The sequence below is a fragment of the Camellia sinensis genome, chromosome 4 (genome assembly GCF_055761805.1).
Source record: "Camellia sinensis isolate YWXY chromosome 4, ASM5576180v1, whole genome shotgun sequence".
Taxonomy (NCBI): domain Eukaryota; kingdom Viridiplantae; phylum Streptophyta; class Magnoliopsida; order Ericales; family Theaceae; genus Camellia; species Camellia sinensis.
In genome coordinates this window covers 14,761,803-14,781,439 of record NC_138964.1, presented here as the reverse complement: position 1 = coordinate 14,781,439, position 19,637 = coordinate 14,761,803, and the positions used below count along the sequence as shown (strand labels likewise).

Below are 19,637 nucleotides of genomic sequence, written 5' to 3'. Positions count from 1 at the left end.
CGTGTATCCAGTACTTTGCATGTGTTTACAATCTGCTCGAGCGGGGGAATGCACGCTCGAGCGAGGACTTGTGTCTCACGCTCGAGTGGAGGTCGAGCGCCCATTGAGCGTGAATTTCACCCATCCAGTACTTTTGCAGTCCGCTCGAGCGAGGAAAGTCACGCTCAAGCGGAGATCTTTTGTCTGCATGTCCGCTCGAGCGGGGAAACCCACGCTCGAACGGGACCCTGTTTCAGCAAAATTTTGAGAAGTGTTTTTACATGCATCTTTGCATCCTCATTCCATCCTAGATATTCTTAGGCCTAGTTTAAGGCATCTTAATGAAGATATTGATGTAAAACCACACCGAGGCAAATTAGGGATTAATTTATTATTTCCCAACTGTGTAGCTTAGTGTGTGTTCGTTCTGTAACTGTGTAGGGTTAGCATCCGAGAACGCTCTAGCTGCTTATAGCCCAGTGCTCTATGAGTAATAATGTTGTAAAGATATGTTCAATCATGAATATTTTCTGAATGAACAACTGTACTGCTTTCTGAAATGATATTTCTTACTGAATGAATGTTTGTCCTATTTGTGAACTGTATTCGTGGCATCCATAGTAATTTACTGTTACTGTACTGTACTGCTACTGTCACAGAGATCTCTGTCAGTTCCCATGTTTGGAACCATTACTGTTTATTGATATGATGGCCATCAGCTGACTGTTTGGTCTGTTAAGACCTACTGTACTGTTTTGCTATTGGATGTACCACATATGACTATTATAGTTTCTGAATGACCGTTATGGCAGGAAATATGAGCCACAAATTGAATAACTGATATACTGATAAATGACTGTTTTCAATACTGAAAGGACATTCATTCTTAACCACTTTACGCATATGTTATTCATTGGGCTTTAGCTCACTGCTCATATATATATGTAGGTGTTCAGGCACCGGACCGTTGCTAGAAGCGTCAGGCTAAGCCCTTGTTTTGTCAAGCCAACCTTTGTGCCTCACTTCGAGGTTCCAGATTTGTTCAAGCTGCTTTTAGGGTGTCTCAGATTCACCCTATCTGTCTCTGTTATGTATAGATTGAATGATATTTGTACTGTACTGTTATGGTGGGGATTTGGTCTTTAACCTGAATGCCTGTAAATGATGTATGTATATATGGTTTTTGTTCTGAATGTGAATATGTTATGAAAAGTCTTTTGCATACAGACTGTCACAGCTCATTAGACATCTTTTAATTACTATTTTGGCTTCCGCCAGCCCCTGTACTCTGTATTACTGTTTTACTGTTAAGCAGGCCTTCGGTAATCTCGGATTATTGGCCGGTTACGGTGCTAAACCCATAGGGGCGGGTTTGGCTCGTGACGTTTAGCTAGGTCATACTTGTAACCTTATAAATAGCCCCTCTCCTCAATGAGATGTATATGAGAAAAAGATGGATTACTCTTTTATTTTGATTTGGCATCAAAGCTAAACCTAAAAACAAACAATTCTCCTATACACTTTTCCTACGGCAGCTCGTGCCGTGTCTAGCCTTTTTTCTCCAATCACCTATGTGTATTTTCCGCAGCGATCTATTCTTTTGTTCTCTCGCTGGTGTGTTTTTCCACAACGAGTTATATCTATACAGGAACTTTTTGATCTCATTCCTTCTTCATCATGACAACTGAAGAGAAGTCCTTGGAAATCACTGGCGACAACACACATGTCATTGTCCAAAGTGAATCCTCCACTACTGTTCCGTTTGCGTTTAAACTGAATGGCACAAATTATTCTATTTGGTCCCAAATGATTGAATTGCATGCTATTAGTCAAGACAAGTATGAATACTTGACTGGTAAGATTAAAAGGCCTAACGAAATCGATCCTAGCTTTCCAAAATGGTGGAACGAGAATGCCATTGTAAAGGGTTGGATGGTGAAAACAATGGAGTCCGATCTCCTCTGGCTGTTTATTGGTCTCCCCACGGCTGCTGCTAATTGGGTTGGGATTGCCCAAATGTATTATGATAGTGCAGATGCTTCTCAACTCTATGAATTGCGTTGTAAAGCCACCCGTATCAATCAAGAAGGTAAACCAGTCCCTGTGTTTTTTGCTGAACTCCAAACTATTTGGCAGGAGCTTGATAAACCTCGTCCAATTTCTATGGCTTGTTCGAATATTAAGACTCGTTAAGATGAAATTATGCAGGATTGTATCTATGATTTTCTGGCTGGGTTGGACAGTGTGTTTGATACAGTTCGTAGTGACTTTCTGCGAATCAAACCTCCATAGTTTAGAGGAATCCTTTGCGTATGTCTGTCGTGAGGCACAATGTCAGAATATTATGCTTGGTTCCGACAGTACTAATATTGTTGTTGTCCTTCCATCTGCTGTTATGGTCTCGAAGGCGCCGAGTTCTTCATTCCCTTGTGCTTCTTTATCCCCTAACATTAGAAATAAAGATAGTTTGCGGTGTACTTTCTACAATGGTACTCATCATACTGTGGATACTTGCTTCAAGAAAAATTGCTATTCGAATTGGTGGATGGACCGCCGCAAGCCGGCCAAGGGTACTCGTCGACCAGGCGTGGCTACTGTTGCTGCTACGGGTGATGGGACTGCTGGTAGCTCTAGCCATTTGTCTGCTGTTGTTGGTGATTCTAGCCACATGTCTGCTAGTACTAGTAGTTCTACCCACTTGTCCCTTATTTTAGAGATCTCTCTCAAGGATTCCACCCCAATTGCAAATGATGTGGGCAAGGCTCTGATTTTGTTGAATGATTGTGAACCAGGTTGGATCATAGATTCAGGCGCTACTGATCACATGACTTATGATAAATCCTTATTTCAATACACAACTCTTCCTTGCCAAGTTCAAGTTATTACTATTAATGGCGATATTGTTCATGTGACCGAAGTAGGTTCGATCGCCCTCGCTCCATCCTTATCTCTAAATCATACCTTGCTCATTCCCACTTTATCCAACAATTTATTATCTATCAGCCAGGTTACTAAATAGTTAGATTGTATTGTATTAATATTTCCTATGTTTTTCTTGTTTCAAGATGTCCAATCACGGGAGATCATTGGGCATGGTACTAAGAGAATAAGATTATATTATGTGGACGATGTTACAACCAGTTGAGTTTTTCAAGTGTGTGGAACTACTAGTGACAAGATTAAGAAGATCTGGTTATGGCATCGACGTCTTTAGCATGCTTTTTTTGGGTATTTGCATCATTTGCTTTCGTCTTTATTTTAGAATGTTAGTGACTCCGAGTTAAAATATGATGTTTATATTTTGGCAAAGAGTCATTGTTTTCCTTATCCATATTAAAAGTACTATTCTGTTTGCGTTAATTCACTCTGATGTATGTGGTCCATCTCCTATTACTACTCATTTGGGCATTCGGTGGTTTGTTATGTTTGTCGATGATTGTACTCATATGAATTGGCTATATGTAATGAAGCATAAGAGTGATGTTGGTCCTATTTTCCAAATGTTTCATCGCATGATCCAAACTCAATTTTCTCTTAATATCAAGGTTCTTCGTTCTGATAATGGTGGAGAGTATATTAATTCTGAGCTCTCTCACTTCTTGCAACTTCATGGTTTTGTTTGCCAAGTCCTGTCGATAGGTGGTCCAGTTTGTGGAGGACACGTGGCCAAGTCTAGAGTGGATATCCAGTATCAGAGGATCAAGACCAATAGTTGAAAGTGAATTTTTGCATGTGGGTCGACTAGAAGTGATGGAGCAGTTACTGGCAGTAATCATAGAGTTAGTGGGCAACCTTTCAAAAGGGAGCATAAAACGAAGTAGGAGTTTTTCTCTGTCAAGAAAAGGTTAAAAGGGCTTGTGGGCATATGATAACCGGAAGGAGAGGCAGATCAATAGGCAGAAGTGAAGGTTTAATGTAATTAGAAGGCCTAGAAGCTAACGAGCAATTGCAGTAGTTACATAGCGGCAGTTACAGATTGAGAAGATCATGGGGGCGTGGGAAAGGAGAAGTATAAAGGCCAAAGATTTTCAGAGAGAAAAGACATCAACAACAACATAACAACTTAATTTTTAAACTTAAGAGTAGTTGAGATTGTAATTCAGGAGTAATTTCTATCATTGTAATCCGTACTTGTGGAATGAACATAAGTGATTTCAATATGAAGTTGCTTTTGTTTATTTAATATACCTTGTTACCATCTGTTGATACAACAATTTGAAGTTGTTTTCTTTTATTCAATCTATTTTGTTACCATCTGTTGATCAAGAAAGTTTGTTTTCTTTCTTGTTTACTTTGTTGTCACTTTTTGATCCAAAGAAGTCTTTATTCTTTTAAGGCATTTGAATCAGAACTACAGTTGCTTGATTGTTTCTATTTAAGTTGTGTAGTTTGAATTACTGCTTGGTTGTTGTTGATCCAACCCTAGCATAATTTTTGTTAACAGGTTTGTTGCATGAAACTTCATGTACTAAAACTCCTAAACAAAATGGAGTTACTGAATGTAAGAATCGTCATATTCTAGAGATTGCCAGGGCTCTTCTCATTGGTGCCTCTGTTTTGAAACAGTATTGGGTTGATGTTATTCAATATGCTATTTATTTGATGAATAGGTTGCCATCTCAGGTTCTTGATTTTCGTACTCTTATAGAAGTATTGGCCACTTATGTGCCACTCACAACCCACTTACACTTGTTTCCACGGATCTTTGGTTGTGTGGCTTATGTTCATATTCATAAGGATCAGTGGAGTAAATTGGATCCATGTGCCCTTCACTGTGTGTTTCTTGGCTTTGCTCATACACAAAAACGATATTGTTGCTACCATCCTCCTACCCGGCGTACCTATGTTAGTATGGATGTGACTTTCTCAGAATCGAAGTTATATTTTGTTTCTCCTATGTCCAACCCTGTCCTTCAGAGGGAGACGAATATTGATGACGGACCTGATTGGTTTGAGCAGGAGATTGAAATATAAGCTAAAAGTGATGCTGTTGGAACTGAGAATGGCTATAGCCATTCTGCTACTGAACCAGGGAGTGTTTCCAGCCCTATGTTTGAGTAGAGCCCAGTAGATGTCGAGACTTTTCCTATTGAGGAAAATAACTTCAATTCTCCTCCAACAAAAGTTGATGCCTTCTATATAATTCTCCCTTTCATGAATCTATAGTATCAGCCCATGCTCCTTTGGATATTCCTGAGGTGAGTAATTTGGACATTAATACTTTTACTAACTTTAATGAACTTGCCTCCTAGGAAGAATCGTGGTGTTCCAACAGACAGGTACTCACCAGAAGAGAAGGTGAAGTATGTTATTGCCAATGATGTATCTACGGATCGATTGTCATTACAACACAAAGCTTTTGTGAACCAAATGGCAGTAATTGAAATTCGTAGCAGAGTTTAAGAGGAACAAAAGGATCCAAAGTGGGTGGAGGCCATGAATGCAGAAATGGAGGCACTACAAGAAAATGAGACTTAGGATATTGTCTCAAAACCATTTTGCAAGAAACCAGTGGGGTGCAGGTGGGTCTTCACTATTAAATACAAAACTGATGGAACTATTGATAGATACAAGGCTCGGTTGGTAGCAAAAGGATATACTCAGACCTATGAAGTAGATTACACGGAGACCTTTGCACCCATAGCAAAGATGAATACTGTTCGGGTGTTATTATCCTTGGCAGTTAACTTCAATGCCTTTGAAGCTGTTTGAGGTAAAGAATGCCTCTTTGCATGGAGACTTGAAAGAGGAGGTTTACATGGCCTTCCCACTAGGTTATGGTATAGTTGGCGGATCAAGAAAGGTGTGCAGATTGCGAAAGGCACTTTTTGGTCTTAAGCAGTCACCTTGAGCTTGGTTTGGGAGGTTTACACAAGTTATGAAGAGGTATGGGTATCATCAAGGGAATTCTGACCATACCTTGTTCATAAAGCGAAAAAGTGGTAAGATTACGTTGCTGGTTATTTAAGTTGATGATATGATTGTCACAGGTGACAATACTAATGAAATTTAGAAACTTCAAGGTTATCTTGCTTCTGAGTTTGATATGAAAGATTTGGGGGGTTTGAAATAATTTTTAGGAGTTGAAGTTTCTTGCTCTAGTGGTGGCATTTTCTTGTCACAACAGAAGTATGTATTGGATTTGCTAGCTGAAACTGGTATGATGGGGTGTAAACCTACAAGTACTCCTATTGTATAGAATCATCATCTGGGGATTTATTCAGATCAGGTTCTAACTAACAGGGACAGGTATCAGAGATTAGTAGGAAAGCTTATTTATCTTTCACTTACTCGACCTGAGATTGCATATGTTGTGAGTGCTAGCTAGTTTATGCATTCGCCAAGTGAAGATCATATGGAAGATGTTATGCATATTCTGAGTTACTTAAAGTCTGCCGCTGGGAGAGATTTGATGTTCAAGAAACATGGGCATCTAAAAATTGAGGGATATACATTCGTGGATTGGGCAGGCAATCTACTTCAGGTTACTTTACATTTGTTGGTGGTAACTTAGTTACTTGGCGAAGTAAGAAGCAGAATGTGGTAGCTCGTTCCACTACTGAATCTGAATATCGAGGAATGGCCCAATGAATTTGTTAACTCGTATGGCTTCGTTGGTTACTTACAGAGATTGGTTTCAGACCAATTGGTCCTATGAATCTTTATTATGACAATCAAATTGCTCGAGAGATAGTCAATAACCCAGTTCAACACGATCATACTACGCATATAGAAGTAGATCGACACTTTTTCAAGGAGAAGTTGGATGCAAACTTGGTGGCCATACCGTTTGTTCAAACCAGAGAGCAGCTTGCAGATATCTTGACACATGCGGTTTCGATAAATATTTTTATTGATTCACTTGACAAGTTGGGCATAGGAGATATCTACGCACCACCTTGAGGGGGAGTGCTAGCGTGAATCATGAGATTTGTATAGTTGTATTAGTTGATTTATTCTTTTTCCATATTTAGTCTATTCCTTATTTAGCTAGGTCATACTTGTAACCTTATATGAGAAAAAGATGATTACTCTTTTATTTTGATTTCTAAATGCCTCACCATAACACAATCCATTAGAAAAGTTTAACACACAAAAACTGTCAATTGCCTTTTAAAACACAATCCATTACATGTTCAATACAAAAATAAAATAAAAAATTTGCCTTAAAAAATATCCATTACAAAGGGATTGTAAAAAGCTAGTCACTAAGATGCCATGTGCTCCGTTTTCCTTCAATACAACCTGCATCATTTAAAAAAGTAAAAAAATGCATAAACAACAATTTCATATCTGCCACTCTAAATCTCAATATACATTACTAGTATCACATAGTAATGTAATAAATTATGATATCTTCCCAGTCTATATTCAAGTTTTCTGCAAAAGTATCATATTTTTTTAAGGAACAGATTTTGAAAATTAGCAAAGAGTACAAACAGAGTAAAGGGTATAATTGTCACACCAAGGCAAAAGTGCACACCCAAAAGAATGGGTGTCCCGTGGCATTCTTCTGCAAAAAATTGGGGACATCTGGGATTAAGTAAGGTTCAATGGTTTTCCCAATTTACAGACTCTGCTTTCTCTGTCTTTTGGATCTCTTATGTTGTTCTAAAAGGCTATACTATATGCAAAAGGATGAGAAGGTAGTCATTTTTGCTTCTTTAAAGTCAATGTCCTTGATCTCAATAGCAAAAATACTTCTAAAATGGAAAAGAAACAATAACGCAAAAAGTACAAGTGAAAACAACCAACGAATTAAGTTAGTTTTATCAGTTGTTCACACCAATGCTTTATCTCCATAGGTTCTGAATTACCTAGAAAGTCTGGAACAACAGTTTTCAAAACTACCTGCTTTAACAGCATCATCTAATCCTTAGATATTCTAGGTAGGCATATTGTACACATAAGAGTAGCATAATCAGACAGGTTGGACTTAAGATTCTAGATGAATGTGTATGAATGAGGTTGTTAGGATTCTGCTGGATTGTAGATGTGTTTATTTTGCCTAATGTAGTATGCCTCTCACTTATATACCTAATTATGCCATCACTCCTAATTGTGTGATATGGAGTAAGTGGGCAGCATGCCAGAAACTACACAAAGCAAGATAATTCATTTAATTCAATAAGGTTGTGTTTGGTTTATGAATTTGGGTAGGGATTTGGAAAAAGAAAGAGAAAGGGAAAGGGAAAGGGAAAATATGAGTGAAATGTGAATGAAATATAACCACATTTTACACACCTTTCACACTAATTTTCTCTTTTGCTTTCCAAATCCCTATCCAATCTATGAACCCTATGAACCAAACACAGCCTAAATATAATTTTCCTAGTCTTTGCAGCATTTAAATAAAATTCATAACTAACCATGTAGGCTCAGCTATTTTTACTTTCTTCTAGCCTTCAAAATCATGTTTAAACTTCTTCAGAATTAAAGCATTCAATGACTTGACTTCAGCTTTAAAAGCTACAGTTTCAGCTATTAGATACCTTAACTTCTATTGATAATTCAACACTTAAATTTGGCTTCTAACCGTCAAATTCCAGCATTTAAGTATCAATTTCTGCAACAAGGATCATGGTGCTTAGCTTCCAAATAAAATTCCGGTCTTTAAATGTTAAATTTAGCAAATATCAATTTTGCGACTTCTGAATAACAAATTCAGTTTCTAGTTGATGATTCCAGCAACTTACAAAATTTCTTCAGCACATGGATCTAATTTCCAATAACCATAAGCATAGTGTGAACTCCTAAATAAGTAGCATCTAATCTTTTCTAGCAGCTGACTCGTATTTTGCCTTGTAAGAGTGACATATTTCAAGGTGTGAGTAGTAACAAATTAAATCAATAAAATTCTGAGCACCCCAAATGAACTCAACCAAAGCTCAAATAATTGCCTAGAAGTTATGAAGAAAAAGAAGAAAGAAAAAAAAACAATAGATGAATATGCTACAACAAACCAGAGAAAATCTAGACCTAAGAGTCAAGTCGAGTAGTATGGTTTTTAAGTTTGGACCTAAGAGTCGAATCTAGTAAACACAACTAGGTTGAGAGAAAACCAAGGGAATAGCATAAAGACTTCCACTCATTTTCAGTAACTTCTCATTCTTAAACCTTGAAACTAAGGGAATAGCATAAAGACTCACCCGGCATGTGTCTGGAAATCCCCAAGAGTATTCAGCTTTTTATGACCATATACTGGTATCAAAACAAGCCCAACCTTTACTGGACATTGCAAATTACAAAAACATTCACTAGTTTGCGTCACATAAAAGAATTAAAATTTAACAATTCAAGCTAAGAGTATATTTACTTTATTTTTTTGTACAGAGCAAAGAATACATCATTTTCACTTTCTCATCATAAACATAAAAATCCACATACATAGGCATATTTAGAGGGTAAATAGATTTTGCAAAGTTTTATGGGATGTGAACTCACTCATTCAGAATCTTAGTTTCACAAGCGTCAGGGATGGGAGACTTTGATAAAAATGGAAGCATTACCACTGGAAGCCACTGCAAGCATAAAGAAACATCGAACGTTACATAATGAAATATGGAAGGAGACCTTTTTATTGGAAACTAACTTTTGACATTGATATAAAACAAGCAAATTGAATGCACTTTTTATTGCTGTGAACAGATCCTCTTTCCATCCATAAATTTCTAAAGTGAATATGTGAGATGCCATACATTCTCATTCATTACAATAGTAGCGAAGAGTCCAGTAAGGATGAGAAGTGGGGCGAAACTAGCATCCATCCCTGTTCCCATATTATAAGGAAACTTTAAAAAATAACAGTAAAAAAACTCAAAAAAACAGAGTAGCAATGGCAAAGTCTGGATTGATAGAAACCATGAAAACAGTAACGGACAGAATTAAAAGTTTACCTCCTGATCCAAATTGGTCAAATCCAAATTGAACTCAGAAAAATTTAAGAGCCCCCACATTGATGAAAGTTGAAAAATCCAATCCTTTATGGAATGAACTTGAATAAAAACTAATCGAATCCAAAACCAATCAATTCTAGAATCGAATTAAAATGGCAACCTATTGAAAACAAATACAAATACAGATCGCTACAGTATAGCCAAGGTAAGAACCCCATACCTGAGGGATCCAAAGTCCTAACTCAATGAAGAACGAAGCCTTTGATCAATCAAGATCAAAGAAATCCAACAATCTTCAAGGTAAATGAACTAGTTGACTGCACAAATAAGATCTTTAAACTTGAACTCAAAAGTGAACGACTGAGATAAACACATCGGTCAACCGGTTACTCTGCCCATCACCGTCAATGTAACGGTGTCGTATTAGCTTAGGTAAGATAACGTTTTGAGAAACGCTTTCAACACTTATGAGGGACGTTTTTAAAAAACGCCTATTCAAAATTGCAGTGTAGCCAACTTTTCTTGTGGTGTCATAACTTTCTTCACCAACCACACATCTAAACAAAAGAGACAGAGAGAGACCTATGAACCTGTCAAGTAAGGCCAATTGCTCATTACTTGTTGTGCAGTAAATGAGCCTATATCTTTGGCTCATAAGCAGTAATGCAATAATCATAAGCAAAAAAATTAAATTTTTAGATTTGAAGAAGAAATTAAATATCGTGCACAATTTAGAAGAAATAAATCCTTCTTTCAAGATCCTGAGCATATCAACTGATAATAAAATACAGGCATTAAGGTTCACAATACTAAGAAGAAAGCATAGCATTAACTGACATGATAGCTAATGACAACAATTCAAGTTCTTTCCTACCATCTTCACTTTCTCCCTCTCTCATATATATGCATTTGTTTTCTTGTGAAACACTTAATTCCATCTATGACAAATGGTTTTCAAAAGTTAAGGTTTACGGACTAAACTAGTGCTTTTGTTTACTAAAGACAGGTTTCATCTATTCATGCCTAGCAGACCTGATTGCCAATCGATACAATACAACTCTTCTTATTTTATGTGGTTGACTTTCGAATTAGAGCAGAATTTGGTAATCAAGACATATTAATCATTGATAGACACCAATTTTTCCAAAATAAAGTAAATATATGTTGAAAGACATAAATTTGTCAGCATTTCTACTACACATTGGTAGAGTCCTAGCACTCATGGAAGGAAAACGAATAATTAACTAGGTAATATACATCATGAAGGAGAATGAAATTAAAATAATGTATACATGTTGTCCAATAATTATCTAGAGCAACGTGAGATCAGAAAAGTTGCTGCTAGTACACAATGAGTTTATCTTAGAATCTACACAAGCTCACAAGGATTGGTTGGCAATGTAATTGTAGCTTTGATTAGAAGAGAAACCCATCAATATCATGGCCACTTGAACAACCATCACCACTACCACCAAGGTAACTGATGCCACCACCACCACAATCATGTTAAGCTGCAATTCCTCTGCCTCCACTTCTACTCAACTTAAAATTTACCTTCATCACAAGAGCACAAGCACTACGATTAACGAAATATCACCTCAACCACATAACGCTGGCAGTCCTTCCATTGGCACTACCTCCATTAAAGTTGAATGGCTTCTCTACCTTTAAAGGGCGATACACTCTTTACTAGTGATGAAGGACAGCTTAATTTATATTTAAAACAAGGAAAATAGTGTTAGGGTTTGTAAAATAATGGATTCCAAGAGATAAGTTCGGATTATGATGATTAAGGCCAGTTTGACAAATTTAAATGAACAGAAATTCAGCCAATGGGAAAAATAAAAGAGAAAGTACCTTACTCCGTAGGGGCTGCTTGAGTTCCACACTCGAGTCAGTAGAAGAATTCAACGACCATGCTTTAACCAGGAAAAACTTTTAATAGAAACTACAGTACACATTCCTAAAAATAAAAATTTCCTACAACCATGACTTTCTAAACTACTATAACAGCATACCTAGTCCTAGTCAAGAATTTAAAAAAAAAAATAGAAGTTTTGAAACTAAAAACATATCCCTAACTGGTAAAATCACTAAACTACCATATACTAAAAACAATGGATTGTGAACAAGTCTTTTCCCCTTCTTGTTTTTCCAACATCAACTAGATTGTAGAAACTAACAATATAAGTTGCAATATACAACTCTTAAGATTTAGAAAGCATTGAACTTTGAACTTCCAAGACTATAAATATAATAAATTACTAAAGACTGTGTAACAGAATAATGGAATCTGGGAGGATTTTATTGTGTTGTTAGGTCATCGACTCCCTGGCTACCTTCCGAAATACACCTATTGTAACATATGAATAATTTTAAATGAGACTTCACATGTCTTTAATCACTCTCTAAAAAACATAAATCACTGCATTGTCTGTTAGGTTAAAGATCTCACCCCAGCTTTCAAATTGAAATCTGAAGTCTGAAACTTGGAAGAACATATGGCAATAGATTATTACAAAGAGGAAAAATCAGACATTACCAGATTTTATGTTCTTGGTTGCAGGGTCTAGAAGCACAGATGTGCTTAAAACCTAACAAATAAATTATCATTGCATCAAGAAATGAAACACTAACAAACGAGAGACTTTTTTTTGTCTTTGAGAAACATACACTCATATCCCAACAAGGACTTGAACCTTACACCTTTTTAGCAACAATAGGAGATTCAACAGATTGTGCCAATGTTCAAACCATAACTTAGTAGACAGAGAAACAACATGTCTCCAATAGTATACTCAAATAATCATATGACTAAAGTATAAAGTTCTTGTCAGGAAAGAAAGTCAACCTTTAATCATAACAAAGATATTAACTATGAAGGCATAAAACATATATATGAAGAAAGAAAGAAGGAAAGAAGAAAAAAATTAGAAATGAAAGAAGAGAACTATATATAGAATAGCAGCATGCTATATAGCATCCCTGAGCAATGACTAAGCCCCCAAGACCATGCAGGAATACGTCGATGTAAACTTAGTAGTCATTCATTTAATTACACAAGGTCACCTAATAAATGTCTTGGTCAAGTTAATATTCTTTTACATGTTGCGTTAAGGGACAATAGGGCTATCATGCATGAATCAAACATAATGGGAAGGTGTTTTAGGTTACATAAATTAATTTGAAATTAAAAAAAAAAAAAAATGATGACTTCTTGCCAAGAAAAATAAATAAAAAAAGTTACTAGATTTGGATAGTACCAAAAGTAATCCTAATAAAGACTTCTATTGCACATTTAATGGAGCAAAAGAATGCAGGCTCCAAATTTTGTCGAAATTGCATTTTAGGTTTACGATGGTAGTACAATGATTACTATTCATGGTAATACGATATTATTCATGTTTTCATGTTTTACTAGTCATTGGTATAAACTATTCGATCAAATCTTATTAAACATGCAGAAGAATTAAATTTTATACAAATTCCCACTCCAATTTATCTATATGAATAGTCTCACAATACTTTGAAGTAACAACCGAGCAAAAAACAATATGGAAAACAGTTGACAACCTGTTCAAGTAGGAAAATAAGAAGAAGAAAACAAATCTAAAGTAGAAAATAAGAAGAAAATAAACATATATATATTCATATAAAAATTAAGAGTAGCCATCCATTTTTTGTAATACAAATGTGATTCAAATATATAGTTATTGATGTCCAATAGTATACTAAACAATCATATGACTAAAAACAAAGTATAAAGTTCTTGTCAAGGAAAGAAAGTCAATCTATTATCATAACAAAGATATTAACTATGCAGGCACAAAAAATACATGTGAAGAAAGAAGACATAAAAAGAAAGAAGGACGAAGGAAAAAAGGAGAAATAAAAGAAGCAAACTATGTATAGAATTGCAGCATTCTATTCAACATCCCTGACCAATGGCTAAGCCCCCAAGACCACGTAGCAATACGTCGATGTAAACCTCATAGTCATTTAGTTCATTACACATGATCACCTAATAAATGCCTTGGTCACGTTAATATTCTGTGCCATGGAAAAGCATTTAGGGACAATAGGGCTATCATACATGACTCAAACACAAGGTAAAGTTTAAAATAGAAAAAATGATGACTTTTTGTAAAAATACAGTTACTAGGTTTGGACAGTACCAAAAGTGACCCGAATAAAGACTTCGATTGCAAATTTGAGAAAAAGAATAGAGGCTGCAAATGTCATTGAAATTGAATTTTAGGTTTACAATGGTAGTACAATGATTACTACGATTCTATTAATATTTTATGTTATACTAGTCATTGGTATAAACTATTCAATCAAATCTTATTAAACATGCATAGGAGGAATCAGATTTTATATGAATTTCCAATCCAATACTATATGAACAGTCTCACAATTGAAGTAACAGCAGAGGAAAAAAAATGTAGAAAACAGTTGGCAATCAACCTCGGGTATTATTAGTATATACACATTCATTTACTAAAACAAACAGATCTAAACTTGAAATAAGATGGAAAAGTATATATATGCACTAGCTTCCTAAGTAGGAAAATAATAAGGATGAAGAGGAATAGAACCAACCTGTGTCATCTAATGAATCTAACTAAATCTGAGTCAGCTACTCATCCCTTTTTTTTTTTTTATTCTTTTTTTTTTTTATAATAATAATGTCATCATTGACAACTACCAGAAAGAAAAGAAAAAAAAACCTATACACTTGGTTGGTTAGAAATATGACATGTCACAAAGAATAAAGATTGAAAGAAAGTAACAAAGATTGAAAGGAAGTGAAAACAATCGATTTTAAATTTGGTACAAACAAAATGAAATCTTAAAATAGAACCGTATCCTTAAAGAAAAAAAAAAATAGTGATGAAAGAGAGATCGCGGAAGAGAAAGAAGCTACATAGATTAGGATTCAAATCAATTAGCAGATCGCTGGCCTTATGGGCCGAATGCAATCCGATGCTTTGTCAACCTTGATGTTGGGGGCTCAACTCTCCTTTTGGTTCTTTTGTCTTGTGAACCAAAAAAAAAAAAAGAAGAAGAAGAAGAAGGAAGAGGAGAAGAAGAAGAAGAAGAAGAAGAAGAAGAAGAAGAAAAAATATGTTAGAGCAAATTGGTCACCAAGAGAGCCCAAGGGAGCTTTGAGCACCCAAACAGTTTGAAAATTCAGTTGCTCAAGCTATGTGAGTAAGAAAATAAAAGCGATGAAGAGAAGAGGTCAATTGCTTTGTCATGTATACAAAGGATGTGACTGAGATTCTCAGGAGAAATTACAGGAAAAAGGGAAGTGTTTCAATGATTTGCTGCATAAGATATGCAGGTCATTGGCAATAAACAGCTTCATTTCCCAGAAACCATAACATAATTATAAAATTCAAACAATATTCAAGATGAACATATAATAGCAAATCTCACGTTGAAATGACGTCATTAATACATTAATTCTTCTTTGTGATTATTGTCCAGCTATGTTTTTTAATATATTTCATTCACTCATCAATACTTCGGCACCACCGATGGTAAAGATAACGTGGATTTTTTATTGGTCTCACAGCCTTTGCAAATGCATCATTTCATCACCTCGCCAAAGTTTTGAATTACATTCTATACTTAGAAACTCAATAAGCTAAAACAGGAAGTAAAATCAATCATATTAGAAACAACACGTTATTGACGTGACAAAACCATTTCATTGCAAAAGCCATATATAAATTTATCGGACAGGAAATAAAATCAATTTAACATATCAGAAATGACATATCCTTGATGTTAAGAACCATTTCATTGCAAAAGGCATAAATATACTTACAACTGTCGAAATTATTACATCAAGAAAGGGGAATTACATTCTTAACTAGAAGAAACAGAAGACTAGAAAGGAAACAAATGAAACAATGAAATGGAGATGACGCTGACGATCTTGCAAAGACGGCTTCCATCAAACATCAAATATGGTTTCCATGCATGGATAGATGGCAAAAAATCGACAAAACTGTATATTACCAACATCAGCCGGAAGCAGCTTCAAATCACAAACCTTCCTAAAACTTCTATCCTTGAAGTTATAGGATATGACTTTGAAAGGTATGTATAACATCAAGCATAAATCGCCTCCTACTTCACTTCCAAGGAAGCAAAGAACATCGACTCCGTAGGTCGGAAAACGGCCAGGGCAAGGACGAATCATCTCCGGAAAAGCCGATACACCCATCTGAAGGTCAACCCGGTATTTCACGACCCACTCAGAATAGTCATTCTCCAACTCCAACACATCGAACCGACGACCACATCTTTTATAACATTCAATTAATCGTAGATGACCCCCACACTCCCCAAAAAACACTGGAACCTTCTTGAGACAACTTGGCATCGGCAATGGCAAGAATTCATCTCGATTAATATCATAACATGTTGATTCTTTGGAGTAGCAACGAGGCCAATGGATCTTACCATTTAAAAAAATGCCATTGTCAACTACTATATTCTCTGATAAAGTAAATGATTTCTCAGAAAACACCCAAGTTTGAGTTTCCGAGTAATATACGGCAATTCGAAAATTAGGGCTGTTCCATTTTCTAGAACGGAAAGCAACTACTTTGTAGTGCAGTGAAATGGCCGGATCAAACGCTAAGTTCATAGAAACTAAAAAGTTTCGGTTATCCCCATTTTTGGGCCTAGGAATCATGGAATATTTCTTAGTGGTGGCATTGAGAACATAGTAGCGAGTGTGTACAGAATCAGCACTAGGCCAAGAGGAAGAGATGAGCAATAAGCCATTACAGGATTGCAAAATTTTGACTCCGTCAGGTTCATCGAACAAATTCAGAGATACAGGAAGACTCGAATCCACAAAACCATTAACAGATATGTGATTGAATTCGATATCGGGGGAAAAGGGAGAGGAGTACCTTCGGAAGTAAAACGAGGAAGGAGAATTCGGCGGAATCCAATCACCAACAACGTACGGATCGGAAATGAGATTGAACCATCTCTCGGATACGGTCTTGAAACTGAAGAGTGGCTTCGGAGGTAACCGAATGAAGATCTGCTTCAGCAGATTGTCGTCTGCGGCCACTTTTTCGGCGGATGTGAGAGTGAGGCGGCGGCGTTGGGGAGTCGAAGAAGAAGCCATGGCGGCGGAGGCGGTGGTGGTGGAGGATCGGGCAGCGTTAGAGAGAGAGATAGGGTTAGGGTTAGCGGTGGAGAAGAAGATATAGTGTAGAAGGAAGGCATGGAGAAGGACAGGTGGTAAATGCTCTCTCTCGATTCTCTGCTCAGCTCAGCTCCGATACATACATTTTTCCTTAATTGGTAAGAGACGTTGCCGCTATATATCTTCTTTCCCTCCCGGTTTGAATTCGGAAGGGAAAAAATTAAAAATAATACTAATAATAATAAATGAGTTTACCCTTTTCTTTATTTGGGCATTTTTTCATAAGTGCCTCTATACCTATTCCAAGGCCAAGTTTAGTATGATTGAAAAAAAATAAAAAGTCAAAAAGTTACTATCCTATTTAAGTCACATCATCTTATTTAAGTCAGATCATCTCTCTAACACATTACTTCAAAACCAATCAAAACCCAACCCATATTTCATAAAAAGTCAAAAAGTACACTTATTTAGTCTTCCCAAACTAGACAGTCTAAATTATTTTTATATAGGATAAATTATAGGAAAATTTACCCATAAGTCCTAGTTTTTGAAAAGTTGAACCATTTAGTCCTAAAAGTTTTCTTATGCTCCATTTAGTCCCATTTACACATCAATTTGATGTTCGAAATTTAATGTTCGAAACATTAATCTCATATTTGAAACATTGTAATGGGACTTTCAGTCTATAAGAAAACTTTTAGGACTAAACAGTGTATAAGTTTTTAATTTGGGATTTATTGGTGCATTCCCCTAAATTATATCGACACCCCTTAAAGTTTGATTCAATTACTATCTACCTTTGACGTTTTGGAAATTATATTTCCACTCGTGTGGTTAATAGCCTCATTTTACAAACTCTCCTGCTTATATAAAATATAACAACTCCTAATAGAAAAATAAAAGAAATTACATTAAAAAAAAAAAAGAGTAAAGGAAAGGAAAAAAAAAAGAGAAAGTAAAACAAAGCAAAGCAAAAAAGAAGAGAGTGCATGAGTTCAATATCTTCATTTCGTCTCAATAATTACAATGACAGGGGAGTTAGTGTAATTTCCCAAACGTCAGGGGATGATATGTATTAAACTCAAACCTCAAGGGGTGTAAGTGTAATTTACCCTTTTATATATTATAATTAATTTCATGAGTAATATAATAATCAAAATATCTCTAATAATAATAGGATAAAACATATATTAATGTTGATATTGTGAATGTTTCATGATATAAATATTTACACTGTCAAATTTATTTAAGATAAATGTTCAAATCACTAAGTTGCTAAGAGTTTAAAAATTATTTATAAGGGCAAAATTATTCATAAAATACCTTAAACATGATAATTCAGATCTGGTGGATCAAATATCCAAAATAATACGATTTATTGAAATACAATAATATCTTACAGACTAATTGGGATACAAGTACTTGAAAAAGAATTTTCTAATAAATTCTCCTTATTTTTTTTAATAAGAAAATAAATTATAAATACACTCTCTAAGATTTAATTAAAATAGGAATTCTCTTATGTGGTATTGAAAATTACAAATACTCTCTGATCATAATTTTTTTTCTTAAAAAAATGAAATTCATAACTAGGGCAATGCTGGGGACCCCCAGTGGAGGGCGACCCCCAGCACCTCCAATGACAGTTGGCGCACTACCGATGGCTCAAAACCAAAATAATAATAATAATAATAATTTTTGGGCCAATCAGAGATGACCCCCAGCACTCCCATTGGGGGTCCAACTCATTTTCCTTCATAACTATTCTCTCATACAACAATAAAATTACATCAATTATTAATTGAAATGTATTTCAAAAATTCTAACATTATTAAATTTTTTTTAATAACTTGATGAATTATTAATAAAATGGCTCATTTATTATGCGATTAAAAACTTAAACCGGCATAATATAATTTTTAAAATCGCAGAAGACAATTTGTACTTTAAATAAATCTTAGGGGTGTATTTGTAATTTATCCTTGAATAAGTAAAGAGGACAAAAATATAAACAAATCACAAAAATAGTTTTATGAGTTTTTAATTCTTATTTTTTTAACAGTGTAATCATTTTTATAAATTTTTAGGTCCACTTAATTTAGATACACATAAAAAGTATAAAATTTTTGTGAAAATCTTTTAAAAATTCATTGAACACAAACAAAAATATAAAAATTTAGTTCATTTTCATACTTTTTTGTATTCAATAAATTTTTTAATTTTTACAATTTTGTACTTTTTAAGTATATTTAGATTAAATAGATCTAAAAATTAAAATATATAAAAATGATTATGATGTTAAAAAAATACTAAAACCAAATATATATATATATATATATATACATATATATGATTTAAAATTTAGAAAACTGTTTTTAAGAACTTCAAGCCAAATAGAGTGATTTGTTTCTATTTTTGTCCTCTTTACTTATTCAAATAAGTGATACGAATAAAGAAAAAAATCATTTATTATTCATAATTTTATATGAATTAAAAATGTTAGAAAATTCAAATAAATTATCAAATATTTTATTAAATATACATGGGAGTGAGATAGGGGTGGACAAACATCAGGCCATGTC

At 35.0% G+C, this 19,637-nt stretch overlaps 2 protein-coding genes across 2 annotated transcripts; one reads left to right on the top strand and one right to left on the bottom strand.

Moving 5' to 3' along the window:
- The first annotated feature begins 1,656 nt into the window (after nt 1–1,656).
- Nucleotides 1,657–6,882, top strand: LOC145823594 (uncharacterized). Its single transcript, XM_082923078.1, has 9 exons — nt 1,657–2,068; nt 2,223–2,900; nt 3,045–3,074; nt 4,424–4,928; nt 5,232–5,355; nt 5,663–5,782; nt 5,970–6,002; nt 6,107–6,161; nt 6,608–6,882. The coding sequence occupies exons 1-9, from the start codon at nt 1,657–1,659 to the stop codon at nt 6,880–6,882; spliced, it is 2,232 nt and encodes a 743-aa protein (XP_082779204.1).
- An 8,958-nt stretch (nt 6,883–15,840) lies between these two features.
- On the bottom strand, nt 15,841–17,034 carry LOC114264107 (F-box protein At5g07610). The gene has a single exon (XM_028204714.2). It carries the CDS (start codon nt 17,032–17,034, stop codon nt 15,841–15,843), a length of 1,194 nt encoding a protein of 397 aa, XP_028060515.1.
- Between the last annotated feature and the right edge of the window lie 2,603 nt (nt 17,035–19,637).